Here is a 16,618-nt window from a genome sequence, read left to right as displayed (position 1 = left end):
GATAGATAACGGACCATTCAAGATTTATTTATTAAATGTGCTTTGCATTATTGTGTTCTTTTATTCTATTTTTTGAATATTGTTTTTGTTTTGCACTACAAGTGTAAGATACATTTATTGCTGGTGAGGTACAATGAATATTACCAGGTGCTATAGCACAACTACATTTCTGTTATTCTCTGTTCAAGTGACTCAGACTGCTCAGAAAATTTCAAATTATTGGACTCACAACAATTCTAATGATCGTGCTTGAGAGCAACTAGTAAGACTCTTTGATGTTTAGCGACAAAACAGAGGGGAAACTGTCAAGTTGTGTTTTGTAGCCCAGGTCAGGCAGAAAGAAACATGTTTAACACTCTTTGCTCAAAGGAAGAAACCAAAAGTTACATGGAATGTTCTTCCACCAGATCAAAATTGTGAAAAGCTCTCCCACGCTTTCTTCCCCATACTCTTTTCTCCTCCTGGCATGTAACAACATAGAATCCCTGAAAAAAAAAAGAAACATGCATAATGACCAGTGTTGGGAAAAAAAAAAACTATGTTTACAAATGTAGCGTTTACCAAATTGTTCGAATTAATTATCTGAATCCATTGACGAAACACAAACTTTATTCTCCTAACAATGCATGCTCGTTTCTTAATTTTAGGGAAACATATTGAGAGACAGGCTTTTCCACAGGGGGACAGATTTGTTTTCTTAAAGTATTTATTAAGTGAATTCCATCAAATTTAGCCGAATTATTGTCGAATTAGTGTAATTAGTCTCTGCTGAGCCTCCCATCTCTCGTCTCTTCTTCCGTCTTCCGTCTTTTTGACACGTCGGGGCATCGGCCACCCCCCATGGGCTGTGCTGACTCCTCCCATGGCCGTGCTGACTCCTCCCCTGGGCATGCTGACTCCTCCTCCCATGGTCGAGGATGTTTGTCCTTGTGCGTCTGGCCTTCTCCCGTCAGCATTCACAGGAATTCTGTTATCAAAAGACGTCTGATGCATTCCAGACAGCCTGACCTTCTAATGTACCTTGAAGTAAAACAGTCAGTGAATCTCTCTACTGCATCAAACTGAGTACATGTACTTATTTTGCAGTTCATTTTATGATATCCGTTATAGTCAAATGTATAAAATATTTCACCAGGTACAAAAGGAAAAAAAGGCGTCTTGAAGGGAGCCGACTCCTAAACGGTGGCGAGCTGGGACCTGTCGTACACTTCAAAGAGTCAGCTCATAAAGCCCGGTTCGTTCACAAACAACACCTGTGCGGTCCCTTCTCAAGGTTTCTTCATTTTCCTCATGTTGAGGTTTTTTGAGTTTTTCCTTGCCTTCATGTTGGTTCCAGATCAGGGGATGATGTAATAATAGTCTGAAAAAATAGCCCTTTGAGACTCTTTGTGATTAAGGGCTATACAAATTAAAATGACTTGACTTAAAGGCCATCACCGAAGTCCTAGGTGTGAAATGCATGGCCCGCCACCGGCTCCATTGTTGTGTCCTATGTATTTACAAGATATGCAAGCACATAGTTCTCCAAAAGCATGTACTTACTAATGAATCGATACGATCGTTGCATCCACTTTATATAGATGTATACATATATCTTTGGCATTTTCACTGGCATGGCAGAAAATAAAATTTTACGACAGTTTCCCGCAGAAATCAACCATCACACCATAAACTTTTGTAGCGAGTAAACCGGAGTTTGCGTGCATTATTTACACAAGCAATCTGACTACCAGCATACATAGAGTAGAATAGAATAGAATATACCATTATTGTCATTGTTACAAAATGGGTTAACATATTGTGACAACGAAATTGGGCATGACACTCCAGTTTCGCACATTCACAGTGAGGTGAAAAACCCAAGAAGATAAAGGAACAGAGAAGATAAGGTTATAAAACAAGGAGGATAAGGTTATAGTTATAATTTACACAAGATTTACACAAGCAATGTCAGCATGTAGGATGTTACATACAGTTTGGTATCGTAAGGGTTTGTGCAATATGCATTGGTGCAAAAATAGTCATCCTAGTGCAAAAAATAGTCAACATTGTGCAAGGTGAGCAGTAAAAATAGTGCAGTCAACATTGTGCAAGAAACATAGACATGAGTACCATTTTACGTTCGTATGAGGTAGTGTGTTTGCAAGAGTTTTCAGTTTTTAGTGCGGTGTGTGTTTAGGGTGGTAATGGCTCTGGGGAAGAAACTGTCTCTGAGTCTGTTTGTTTTTGTTTGTTTTTACATATACATGTACGAATAATCAGAAAATGAAAGGACTCACCCTAATCGGATTCATATGCATGTATATATGTCTTTACATAATGAGAATATTGGCAGTAGTAGGTTTACAATCAGATTATTGAAACTGCAGAACAGAATTCGTTTTTTTCACCTCTCACGTTCTATTTTTCGTCAAATTTGCAAATGAAGCATTTGGTTTGGCAATGCCAGGGTTGGGTAGGGTTACTTTAACTGGATTACTTTCAATGACTTTTGGATGACTCCAATACCAAATATGCTAATAAAAGACAAAAGAAAGTAAATATGACTAAAATGATGACTCACAACACGTGGTCAGCTTTCTCTACTGGCTTTGATCTCTTTGATCTCCGGCAAAACTAACATCAAATGCGACAGAAACAAAATGAAAATAAATCCAAACAGCTTGCCAACATCGTTTTTGCCGTTCCATGTACTCCGTTACTCCCCGAGCCTGCACAAAATTTAGTCAATCTTGGAATTACTGCCATCATTTTTTTTTTTTTTTTTTTTTTTTTTTTAAGACACAAGTATCTTTACCTCAGGGAGATGAATGTTCAGCTTGTATTCAGCATATTTTACTTTCTAAGACACCCTCTCCCATTCTCATGCGACTGATCTTGGTTTCTTGCACTTTTCCCTTTGTTTACTTCGACTTCATGTGATTTTGTTAGAAAACTGTTCCTGCGGCCTTGTGGCAGAATAAGTCAGCAAAGTAACAGACTTGATTTTAAGGGACATTGTGTATTATTTAGCGCCTCATAGAGGTAAGAAAAAAATGACCATTCATTAAAAACAAAACAAAGTTTTCTGTTCAGTCCATACACGAGAGGGTTTTCTTTGAGGCAAGTGCTTCTGGTGCTGACTGTCAAACATTTTTTGCTCTTGTAAATATAGTCTGTCTGTATTTGTACAGTACGGAAGTTAATCAAGATACAACTTGATACATTACCTGGGAAAAGGGAAATATTGCTTGACGCAAGTGATAGTTCCTGAAGTAAAACATTTGCAAGGACGGTTACCGTAAATTCCGGACTATAAGCCGCTACTTTTTCCCCAAACGTTCAACCCTGCGGCTTATTCAGTGATGCAACCAATTTATGTAATTTTTCTAACGGCCGCCAGCGACGCTCGAGTACAAAAGGTAAGATTTAGACCGGTGGAATATATGCGCCGAAGAAGACTGCAACTTCTTGGCTTGACTAGCAGCGAGAAATATTTCACTAAAACTGTCCGCATGCGAAAGGCAACTTGCTACACTGCCCTGTCACGGACACCGTTTGGGATGAAAGTTATATTATTATTATTAAAGCTTTGAAAACTCTCTCGGTGCACCGTCTTTCTTTGTAAATCTGTGTTACCATGTATAATATGTATTTGCAATTGTATAATTTTGTAATGTATTTATTTGTATTTATTTTGGAGACTTATTCTGATATGTTTTGGACGGGCGAATTAAAAAGAAGGGGCTTAACAAACGCGGGCTGACGGGAAGCGGGGGCCCGTAAAGGAGAATGTTTGTGGACACGGCGGACAATAGTGGATATATATTTTTCCCACCCTTACGTTTGGAAATATACACTTTTTTTCTTTGGATTACTTTCAACGGGACCCGGACTCTGCCGGTCTGCATCAAACCCTAAGTACCGGTATCATTTTCCGTTCATTTTGCCGGCTGTGATTTTTGGACTGTGTACTTTAATGAAGGATATTCAGTTACAATTGCGGGACTTAAAGTCGGGTCTGGGTTAATTTTGTGTTTTTGTTACATTTTTTTAATATGGGCGCATGCGGCTTATATACTGGTGCTGTCGTGATTGCTAACTAGAGTCACCTGGAGCTATCACGTGGACGCCCTCCGATTGGTTTATGTTCCCTTTTTAAGCACGCTACGCTGAGGCCTCTTCGTCTGAGGATTACTTTTGTACCCCGTATGACTCTCCTGATTACCTGTGTCTTCCTGATCTGTTTACCTGATTCTGCCTGCCTCCGATCCGACCTGTTTCCGTCCCCACGCTACGATCTTCTCTCCAGTCCCGGTAAACTCGACCTGCTTCCGTCCCACGCTACGATTGGCTACGTGTTCCGAAGTTGTCTTCACGGCGTTGCTGCTGACGTCCGACGGTCATCGCGTCTCCCGCTAACCCTGTACGCTTCCCCAAATAAAGAATTGTAACAAACGCTCTGGGGTTCCCTGTTCTGTTCTGGTCCTCCTGACAGGTGCGGCTTGTGTATGTACAAAATCGGTTTTCCTCTTAAAATGTGGTGGGTGCGGCTTATAATCAGGTGCGCTCTATAGTCCGGAATTTACGGTAGTTTTCAGACCCACCAAACATCGCTATAATCGCCTCTTTCTTTCTTCATGACGGCTAGAAGCATGTGGGTAAAAGAAAACAAATCACTGTCATTCACATGCTAAGTAACTGCAGCAATTCCTTGTATATCACAGGAAGGAAATAACTTCGATTGCGTTGCCCGGGAAAGAAAAATGAAAAAGAGAGAAGAAGAGAGCAGCGTTTTGAATACCCACTTATGCAAGCGGTTGCAGAAAACCAAGACCCTCAATGTTCCCTGGCATTTTAGGAAATTTTAACTGTGTACTCACCAGAAAGACTCCCAGATGCGTTCCAATAAGCAGCTGTTTGATGGCTTTGCTCCGAGCTCTACAGGCTTATCATTCCAGCCCATTAATCAATGAGGCAATTACACGTATCTCCCGCACTGCGGGCCAGTAGACAACAGGTTGCAAAAAGGTGCAAAAAGGTTGTCCCTTTCCAATCCATCAGCAGATGAATCACCAGCGTCCCCTGTCTTCCTTTTCTTACTTTACAGGTCACAGACGGAGGAACCATCAAGCAGAAAATCTTCACCTACGATGCTATGTTTAATACCAACTACTCTCACATGGAGGACTACCGGAGACGTGAGGACCTTGTGTACCAGACAACCGTCCGGTAAGCGTTGTTTGTTTAAAAACCACAAAATACAATCACCTCATTGTTTTTTTTTTCTTCAATTTTGGTGAGACAAAGATATCATGTTACCAGGGTTAAGTCATTTTTATTTGTGACGCCCTTAATCACAAAGAGTCTCAAAGGGCTTCACAGGTTATTACACAGACCATTTTTTCTCAGACTATTATCACACCATCCCCTGATCTGGAACCAACATAAGGGCAAGGAAAAACTCAAAAACCTCAACATGAGGAAAATGAAGAAACTTTGAGAATGGAACGCACATGTGGCATCCCCCTTTCAGGATTATCAGACAGGAAAGGATGTTGCAATCACAAATAAGACAGAGATATTATCCAAGAAAAGTATAGGTTATTCAGATGCTACAGAGTAGAAGTGTGTTTTAAGCTTAGATTGAAACATTTCCACTGAGGTTGCAGAACTGATCTCAGGGGGAAGAGCATTCCAAAGCACCAGTGATTCGGCGATTGTTGGGCGGAAGCTGAAGGCAGCAGTCCGGTGTGGAATGACAGGAAGCCAGAGGCCGACGAGATTGATACCAAATGCACGAGCAAATATCGGACGGCTGGGGACAGACAGGATTGATATCAAAACTGGATATCGAAATTAAACAGGACAAACTAGATGGGAACGAAACTGGAGATCGATATTGAACAGGAAAAGATGGACGCGAACAATACCGGACAGGAAACACAAGCAGGAAACCGTACAGAGTCTAAACCCATGTCTTGCGGGTGCAGAGGTTCTTGACCGACTGACAAAGTGTGAGTGAGAGCACTGAGCATAAACAGAATGGAAGTCAGTCTGTCAATGAGCCGCAGCTGGCACCACACGGGCGGGGCCAATTGGGTGCCAAGGCAACCGTGACAAAAAATATCACTCTTGTTTCAAATATAAGATACAATTTGTTTTCATGCTTACAGATTAGGATAAAGTGGCAAAGTACAAGAATGACCAGATTTTAAATTACCGACCCTGCCTTAATTCAGACCTGCATGTTAATATGAATCTGAATTTTGACTCTTTGATGGTGCTAGGATGTTTATTTCTTTATTACAGATCAATTCACACAAAATAAATTAAATAAGAGCCTCCATTAAAGTTAGTTCAGGCTGAGGCTTTTAGTTGAGTTTTACTTCAAGTAACTCCTACCTTACATCCAACATTCTTAATAGGAAACTGAAATCTTTGCCAAGTTCATGTTGTTGACTCCAGTGAGTTAATTTGCATAAAAAAAGAATAAGCCGTATAGAAAGGCAATTCACGTCAGGATTTAGTGAAGATAGACTTGCACTAAGACCGAAAAATTCATCGGTAATGAAGACATTGTGCTTGGGTAAACACTAATTACGGACTCGGTAATCTTCAGGAGTCTTCAAGAATTGGCAAAACATCTGGCCTCGCTGTTCTCTTTATGGCACTTAAATCCCTGTTAAGGTCAGAACGGCATCATTAACATGTTTCTATGAGTGTTAGGGTCATTTATAGAAAGACAAAGTAGATGGAATCAGTGTTCCCTCCTTTGCGTGCGTGCGAAATTGCGCACTGCTCGCACAAGAAAATCTAGCCAGCGCACAAAAATCAGGGCTCAAAATTGCTAATTAAAAAGCCAATTAAGTCAAAGTTACAGTGCATGAAGGTACAAATACACGGGTTCCCCTGACGTTGTGTCCTAAATGCGGTATTTTGAGTTGAAGGAGAACGAAGTTGAGTACAGTTAGTAGAGTTTTTCCTGGAACCGGCTTCTTCGGCTCGGCTCACTAAAAGGAACCGGCTCTTTCGGGCCCTAAACGGCTCTTCGGGTTGTTTTTGCTTCTTTAATCCCAACATGACCAAATATTATGTAAAATTATGCACAAAACGAATTAAAGGAAAGGGAAATAGAACAAAAAAGAAAAAAACACCAAAATGAAAAAGTTGTAAAAAGCTGGGAAAAAAAGAAACAAAAGGAAGAAAAAAAAGAAGGAAACATTTTGAAAAAAGCCAGAAAAAAAGAAAAGAAAGAAATGTAGGAAAAAAATAAATAGAGAATAAAAAGAAAAAAGTAACAGCTCGGAAAAAACACAATGAGATTTTTTTTTTAAAGGAGTTAAAAAAAAAAATAGAAAAAAAAAACACGGAAAAAACATTGGATGTAATCACCTCTACGCTTCTTTGGATGTTGTCTTTGGGCCTCGAATTCAAAGCATGGCATCTGCATTGATTTTGAGCACATGCTGCCTCGGTGAATGCTTGGTAAGAAAGAGTTCGACATAACAGCTTCATTTTGCAAACATAATCATCTTCAATCCAGCTCATGCTTGCATCTTTTCTGGTTGTAAGCAATGTTCCCTGTAATTTTCCACGGGGTCTGAGCGTTCACACAAAGTCGGTGAGCAACGCTTGAAACAACAGTGAGCAACCGTATTTCCAAGTGTGGCAAGATAATTAATTATTAAACATGTCCAAAACTCGACATCAAGTTACATTTTGCTGAGTTTCCGGCAATGCAAAATTATTTTTCTCTTTTGAATGAATTGACTCATGTACTATTGCAAAGCTTGTACGGCCTACAAACATAATTTGTTTTTACAACAATTCTTTCACAAGATTTCCATTTCTTTTTATTTCCTGATATATTTTATCGCATAATATTAACATTTTGGGGGGCTTATTGAGTCGGTTGTAAGGTACAGAACTGTACTTAATCACATTTTTTTAGAGGAAGTACAATGTTTGCAACAAGATTAATTTGATATAATTGGAAATTATTTGAATGCTACACAAACTTGTTCTTCTTTTTTCTGTTTTTTTCCTACTTTTTTTTAAATTCCTTTAGAAAAATCGCATTGTGTTTATTTTTTTCCGAACTGTTACTTTTTTCTTGTTGTTCTCTAGTTACTTTTTTCCAACATTCCTTTTTCATTTTGGTATTTTTTTCTTTTTAGTTCTTTTCCCCCCTTCCTTTCAGTCATTTTGTGCATAATTTTACTTAATATTTGGTCATGTTGGGATTAAAGAAGCAAAAACAACCTGAGGAGCCGTTTAGGAACAGAAAGAGCCGGTTCCTTTAAGTGAGCCGAAGAAGCCGGTTCTTGACATACTCTACTAACTTTACTCAACTTCTTTCGACTTCCAAATACCGCATTTAGGACACAACGTCAGGGGAACCCGTGTATTTTTACCTTCATGTACTGTAACTTTGACTTAATTCGCTTCTTAATTAGCAATTTCGAGCCCTGAATTTTGTGCGCTGGCTCGATTTTCTTGTGCGCCGAGAATGGGCGAGCAGTACGCAATTGCGCACGCGCGCAGCTTAGAGGGAACACTGGTTGTAAGGTTGTCTTGTTTATCTGGCTTTGTATGTTCTTCCCCTTTTCTTGTGTTTGGTGTGGTTGCCCAACTGAGGATGATTTATTTGGACAAGCCCGCGATTCCTTTGGGAGGGTGGCATCATAACAACGCGCACACATGCGGGACCACACACAAGCACACAAGGCAGATCGGGGAAAAGTAGGATTTAAGAATAAGCAAGCAGAACCGCACTGACCTATGCTCGAATTTTGATCACAGTTGGCCTATACGGTCAGCTCGGGACAAATTTCTGCATGTGAGTCTTGACGTAATGCACTTATGTAGTGATCAATTAACATGGTTTGCATACACACATCTCATCTCATCTCATTAGCTGCACCGCTTATCCTCAGTGGGGTCGCGGGGGTGCTGGAGCCAATCCCAGCAATCATCGGACAGTGGGCAGGGGACACCCCGAACTGGTTGCCAGCCGATCCCAGGGCACACAGGGACAGACAACTCGCTCGTTTAGTCACACCTAGGGACAATTTGGACTGGCCAATAAACCTGAATGTTTTTGGAACGTGGGAGGAAACTGGATTGCCCGGAAAAACTCATGCAAGCACGGGGAGAACATACAAACTCCGCACAGGAAGTCCGGTAGCTGAGTTTGAACGCACACAGGAGGTTCCCAAGACCTTAGAACCGTGCCGCACACACGCTAACCACTGCGCCGCCGTGCTGCCCCTGCATACACACATGGCTAGCATAATTCCTTTGGCTAAATTACAATTGAGGAAAATTATGGATTTTATTATACATGACTGAAAACATTACAATGAATGTTCCCTCTAAACTGCGTGTGTGCCGAATTGCGCACTGCCCAGAGCTTTTCCGCGCACAAGAAAATCTAGCCAGCTCACAAGAATAAGGGCTCGAAATTGATAATTAAGAAGCGAATTAAGTCAAAGTTACAGTGCATGAAGGTAATAATACAAAATGCGGTATTTTGAAGTCGAGTCGAAGTAGAACGAAGTTGAGTAAAGTCAGTAGAGTTTTCCGAGAACCGGCTTCTTCGGCTCGGCTCACTAAAAGGAACTGGTTCTTTCGGATCCTAAACGGCTCTTCAGGTTGTTTTTGCTTCTTTAATCCCTACACGACCAAATATTATGTAAAATTATGCACAAAATGACTTAAAGGAAGGGGGAATAGAACAAAAAAGAAAAAATACCAGAATGAAAAAGTAGTGAAAAGCTGAGAAAAAAAGAAACAAAAGGAAGAGAAAAAAAGAAGGAAAATTTCAGAAAAAAAACAGGAAATAAAAGAAAAAAAAAGTAAAAAAAGTAAATAGAGAACAAAAAGAAAAAAAGTAAACAATGAAATTGTTTTAAAGGAATTTAAAAAAATAGAAAAAAAAACAGGGAAAAAGAAGAAAAAGTTTTTGTCAAATTCAAATATTTCCAATTAAAACCAAGTCAATATTGTTGACAACATTGTACTTCCACTCAAAAACGTAATTAAATACAGTTGTTTATCGTGCAACCGACTGATAATAAAATAATATAAATCTATAGATTCATTCAGTTTTAATCATCAAATTATTAATTCGTTGTTTGCATCAAATTATTGTGGGTAATATACCGAACTAAAGGGATAACCACAAACCTGTCTTTTTTTCATTTTTTTCCTTTTATTCTTCCTTTTTTTCTTAACTTCTTTATACAACATCATTCGTAATATCAATCATCAAAGCAAGTGAGACGTTGGAGAGCCGGCTCTTTTTAATGAGTTGAGCCAAAAAAGCCGGTTCTCTAAAAAAAGACGGACTTCCTTTCACTACACAACGAGATCTCGTTGGCCGAGATCGGCGTGCGGACGAAAACTCGAACCGCGAGACCAAAACAACAATGGCGGATCTGCCTGACGAAATGTTTGGAGTGCGGTAAATTTTTGTTTAAAAAAAAAGTAATCGGGTAATAATGACAAGGTTGTTGCAAAAAGGTTGATTTGAGACTTTGCGTCCCCCCCAAAAAAAAAAAATGATGCGTCTAGGACGCAGGGACGCGGGCAAACCAGAACACTGCTACATGAACTTCAAATATTCTCATAGAATAAAAAAACCTCTGAATCATTTGGACACCCTATTATGTGGTAACGAGATGCTACACCCGCCCAAAAATTCCGCGAACATAGCTCAACTGACTGTCAGTGCGATTCTTGTAAAACCCATAAACTCAAATTACCGGTAACCGTGCACAGTTGATTGCTGAGAACACACAAAATCATTATCATTGAAGAAGGCCTTATCTCGCCTGCAAATTGGAAATCAATCTTAATATTTCATAAAGCAAAAGGACTTTGTCTGGATCGGCCTCTCAGCTTTTTTCCAACTTACAAAGGAATAAACAACAATTGCCATTGTGGCTGCTCGCCAGCTATCCAACAACTAAATGGCTTCAGAAGTGACATCGATTTTGACTTCAGGCAACATGGCTCGCCTTCGCTTCGCTCTGACAGCCATTACATGCAACCTTTTAAAGCAGTGAAAAGCAGATGTAATTTTCTTTTTCTCAAGGGATCGAGTGCGAGGGCTCGGTTTAGTCCTTTCTGACAGACATGACAGCGTTCACATGGGTTTATGACACTGGAGGTTTTGAGGACCTCTTCTCTTCAACCTATGATTACGACCAATGTTCCCTGTCATTTTCCTTAGGGGTCTGAGCGTTCACACAAAGTCTGTGAGCAACGCTTGAAACAACAGTGAGCAACCGTAATCCCAAGTGTGGCAACTAATCTATTATCAAACATGTCCAAAACTTGACATCACGTTACATTTTGCTGAGTTTCCGGCAATGCAAAATGATTTTTCTCTTTTGAATGAATTGACTCATGTACGATTGCAAATGTTGTACTGCCTACAAACGTCATTTACATATATACAGAACTGTACTTAATCACATTTTTGAGTGGAAGTACAATGTTGGCAACAAGATTCACTTGATATCATTGGAAATTATTTGAATGCAACTCTTCTTTTTCCTTTTTTTCTACTTTTTTTTAAATTCCTTTAATACATCTCATTGTGTTTATTTTTTACGAGATGTTACTTTTTTCTTCTCATCTCATCTCTCATTAGCCGTACCGCTTATCCTCATTAGGGTCGCGGGGGGCTGGAGCCCATCCCAGCCATCTCCGGAGAGTGGGCTGGGGACACCCTGAACTGGTTGCCAGCCAATCACAGGGCACACAGGGACAGACAACTCATTCGCTCAGTCACACCTAGTGACAATTTGGACCGGCCAATTCACCTGAAATGCATGTTTTTGGAACGTTTTCTTTCATTTTTTTTTTAAATTCCTTTTAAAAAAATCTCATTGTGTTTATTGTTTCCGAGCTGTTACTTTTTTTTTTAGTTCTCTATTTACTTTTTTCCTACATTTCTTTCTTTTCTTTTATTCTGGCTTTTTTCTAAATGTTTTCTTCTTTTTTTCTCTTCCTTTTGTTTATTTTTTTTCTCAGCTTTTCACTACTTTTTCATTCGGTATTTTTTTCTTTTTTGTTCTATCCCCCCTTCCTTCTAGTCATTTTGTGCATAATTTTATATAATATTTGGTCATGTTGGGATTAAAGAAGCAAAAACAACCTGAAGAGCCGTTTGGGACCCGAAAGAGCCGGTTCTTTTTAGTAAGCCGAGCCGAAGAAGCCGGTTCTCGACAAACTCTACTAACTTTACTCAACTCCGTTCTACCTCGACTCGACTTCAAAATACCGCATTTCACACTTCACTACACTACTATCCTGAACTCGGAAAAAGGTGCACAATACAAAATCGAACTTACCGCAATGCCCGGATATTTATCGACAAAAGTGTTCGTATTTACCGTTTTTCGTGACTCGAATGTTCGTAAGTAGGGGAGGGTCCGTACCACCGTATGGCTAGTTTCATTGATAATGATCCCAATTTATTGATGTGGAATTTTTCAGACTTCAGACTCCATTTTATTTATTGCAATCGATTTTTAAATTGTCCTGTTGTTGCATTTTATTTTTATCATGTTTGTTTATCTTACTTTTTATCTCATTGTAGTAATGGACGGAAGTTTATAGTTTTTGACATGGCTTTCATGCATTTATACGTCATGAACGAATGTTATATATGATTTTAAAACATTTCCACAACCTAATCAAGAATAATATCGATACATTTCAGCACAATTACTATTCTGCGAAAATTGTCATTGTGACTATTCTCTGCGTAGATGAGTATCTTCACAGCAGATTTGAATTAAGATTTTGTATTGGAAAGTAATAACCAGTAAGAATTTGTCCAGTTAAAGTAACCCTACCCACCCCTGCATTTTATGTTTGTTTTGCCCGAGATCAAAGCCAGGAGAGAAAGCTTACCACGTGTTGTGAGTCATCATTTTATTCCTATTGAGTTTATTTTGTCTTTTATTAGCATATTTGGTATTGGAGTAATCCAAAAGTCATTGAAAGTAATCCAGTTAAAGTAACCCTACCCAACCCTGCATTTTATGTTCATTTTGCCGAAGATCAAAGCCACGAGAGAAAACTTACCAAGTGTTGTGAGTCATCATTTTATTCCTATTGAGTTTATTTTGTCTTTTATTAGCATATTTGGTATTGGAGTAATCCAAAAGTCATTGAAAGTAATCCAGTTAAGGTAACCCTACCCAACCCTGCATTTTATGTTCGTTTTGCCGGAGATCAAAGCCAGGAGAGAAAGCTTACCACGTGTTGTGAGTCATCATTTTATTCCTATTGAGTTTATTTTGTCTTTTATGAGCATATTTGGTATTGGAGTAATCCAAAAGTCATTGAAAGTAATCCAGTTAAAGTAACCCTACCCAACCCTGCATTTTATGTTCGTTTTGCCGGAGATCAAAGCCAGGAGAGAAAGCTTACCACGTGTTGTGAGTCATCATTGTATTCCTATTGAGTTTATTTTGTCTTTTATGAGCATATTTGGTATTGGAGTAATCCAAAAGTCATTGAAAGTAATCCAGTTAAAGTAAACCTACCCAACCCTGCATTTTATGTTAGTTTTGCCGGAGATCAAAGCCAGGACAGAAATCTTACCACGTATTGTGAGTCATCATTTTATTCCTATTTAGTTTATTTTGTCTTTTATGAGCATATTTGGTATTGGAGTAATCCAAAAGTCATTGAGTGTAATCCAGTTAAAGTAAACCTACCCAACCCTGCATTTTATGTTAGTTTTGCCGGAGATCAAAGCCAGGAGAGAAAGCTTACCACGTGTTGTGAGTCATCATTTTATTCCTATTGAGTTTATTTTGTCTTTTATGAGCATATTTGGTATTGGAGTAATCCAAAAGTCATTGAAAGTAATCCAGTTAAAGTAAACCTACCCAACCCTGCATTTTATGTTAGTTTTGCCGGAGATCAAAGCCAGGACAGAAATCTTACCACGTATTGTGAGTCATCATTTTATTCCTATTTAGTTTATTTTGTCTTTTATGAGCATATTTGGTATTGGAGTAATCCAAAAGTCATTGAGTGTAATCCAGTTAAAGTAAACCTACCCAACCCTGCATTTTATGTTAGTTTTGCCGGAGATCAAAGCCAGGAGAGAAAGCTTACCATGTGTTGTGAGTCATCATTTTATTCCTATTGAGTTTATTTTGTCTTTTATGAGCATATTTGGTATTGGAGTAATCCAAAAGTCATTGAAAGTAATCCAGTTAAAGTAAACCTACCCAACCCTGCATTTTATGTTAGTTTTGCCGGAGATCAAAGCCAGGACAGAAATCTTACCACGTATTGTGAGTCATCATTTTATTCCTATTTAGTTTATTTTGTCTTTTATGAGCATATTTGGTATTGGAGTAATCCAAAAGTCATTGAGTGTAATCCAGTTAAAGTAAACCTACCCAACCCTGCATTTTATGTTAGTTTTGCCGGAGATCAAAGCCAGGAGAGAAAGCTTACCACGTGTTGTGAGTCATCATTTTATTCCTATTGAGTTTATTTTGTCTTTTATGAGCATATTTGGTATTGGAGTAATCCAAAAGTCATTGAAAGTAATCCAGTTAAAGTAAACCTACCCAACCCTGCATTTTATGTTAGTTTTGCCGGAGATCAAAGCCAGGAGAGAAAGCTTACCACGTGTTGTGAGTCATCATTTTATTCCTATTGAGTTTATTTTGTCTTTTATGAGCATATTTGGTATTGGAGTAATCCAAAAGTCATTGAAAGTAATCCAGTTAAAGTAAACCTACCCAACCCTGCATTTTATGTTAGTTTTGCCGGAGATCAAAGCCAGGAGAGAAAGCTTACCACGTGTTGTGAGTCATCATTTTATTTCTATTGAGTTTATTTTGTCTTTTATGAGCATATTTGGTATTGGAGTAATCCAAAAGTCATTGAAAGTAATCCAGTTAAAGTAACCCTACCCAACCCTGCACGTAGTCCAATCTAAGTAAAACCAATCACACATCCCTGAGTGCTTAAATTATCCTCATCCTTTTTCTTTGGTGTTTTTTTCCTCCCGGTAGAAACAAGTTATTACACACCCGTCTTTCCATAACGAAGGCCTTCCTCCTTCAGCGGCTTCGACCTTTTTCACCTATAAAGCTTGGAGCCAGAAGGAAAATCTGAAGACAGGCTTGTTATTTTGATGGAGGGATTGAGCGAAGGAGCGGCCCTTTTTCATGCTCCATTTAGTCGGTCCCATATGCTTGCATTAGCAAGCGACCGAGGGAGTCTGTGAACAGTCTCCCTAAATAGAAAAGAGCTTTTTGACACAACACCTGGGGGACAATCGATCCGACTTTGCCATGTTCAGTGAACGGTTACCACAGAAGAAATAGACCAATCAAAATAGAATCCCGCTTCTCAATATACAGTGGTACCTCTTTATACAAGCATCTCTAACCACAATCATTTAAATATATGAGTTTGTATTCTTTTTTTAACAAAGATATTGTTCACTGTACAAAGGAAAATACAAATACAAGAAGTCCCAGGCAATGTTCCCTCTACGCTGCGCAATAGCGCACTACCCAGAGCTTTTCTGCGCACAAGAAAATCTAGCCAGCTCACAAAAATCAGGGCTCCAAATTGCTAATTAAGAAGCAAATGAAGTCAGTTACAGTGCATGAAGGTAAAAATACAAGGGTTCCCCTGACGTTGTGTTCTAAATGCGGTATTTGGAAGTCAAGGTCGAAGTAGAACGAAGTTGAGTAAAGTCAGTAGAGTTTTTCGAGAACCGGCTTCTTCGGCTCGGCTCACGAAAAGGAACCGGCTCTTTCGGGTCCTAAACGGCTCTTTAGGTTGCTTTTGCTTCTTTCATCCCTATACGACCAAATATTATGTAAAATTGTGCACAAAATGACTTAAGGGAAGGGGGGGATAACAAAAAAGAAAAAAAATGCCAAAATGAAAAAGTAGTGAAAAGCTTACAAAATAGAAAAAAAAAACAGGGAAAAAGAAGAAAAAGTTTGTGATGCCTTCAAATAATTTCCAATTATATCAAGTCAATCTTGTTGCCAACATTGTACTTCCAGGAAAAAAAAATGTGATTAAATACAGTTCTGTATCGTGCAACCGACTAGATAGATAGATAGATAGATAAATAGATAGATAAATAGATAGATACTTTATTCATCCCCGTAGGGAAATTCACACTTGCAGCAGTCCACCCCGTTGTTTATTAACAGATTAACATGATGCCCTAGAGGTGCTTGTAGCGGAGTGGATGACGTCACACGCCAGTCCAAAAGTTCGACATCCCTGCGGCGGATGGAAATCTTTTCTTGTGTCCAGGGATACACCACCTCGCGTTAGCGAGTCCGTCTCCTCTCCGATTCCCGTTGGCTTTCGTGTCTCTGTATAGCGACGCTGAAGCCGGATTGCTCCGGGTAGCTCCGGGTGGCTACACGTTAGCGTCTGTAATGCTAAACATGAGCCACGTTTCCGCAAAACACAGCAACTGCGCTCCCTGTGGGCTTCGATGTTTTCCACCAGCACTCGTTGATCTCATTTGGTAGTGAGTTCGCATTTACCATGATTGCAGATGGTACCGAAGATTTATAACGCCGCTAGCCGCTTAGCTAGCTCCGGTTCTTCCTCC

General features: G+C 39.3%; 1 protein-coding gene across 1 annotated transcript in view; it reads left to right on the top strand.

The window, feature by feature from the left end:
• igsf21a (immunoglobin superfamily, member 21a) overlaps nt 1–16,618 on the top strand; it is a 398,377-nt gene that overhangs the window by 232,494 nt on the left and 149,265 nt on the right. Inside the window, exon 3 of the mRNA XM_088339077.1 lies at nt 5,090–5,211. Within this exon, the coding sequence (XP_088195203.1) occupies nt 5,090–5,211 (122 nt within the window). The remainder of the gene's footprint in view (nt 1–5,089; nt 5,212–16,618) is intronic.

This window comes from Urocampus carinirostris, chromosome 6, assembly GCF_059441175.1.
Source record: "Urocampus carinirostris isolate Australia breed hairy pipefish chromosome 6, RoL_Ucar_1.0, whole genome shotgun sequence".
Taxonomy (NCBI): Eukaryota; Metazoa; Chordata; class Actinopteri; order Syngnathiformes; family Syngnathidae; genus Urocampus; species Urocampus carinirostris.
Note: the sequence above shows the minus strand (reverse complement) of the source record. Positions and strands in the feature narration are given on the sequence as shown.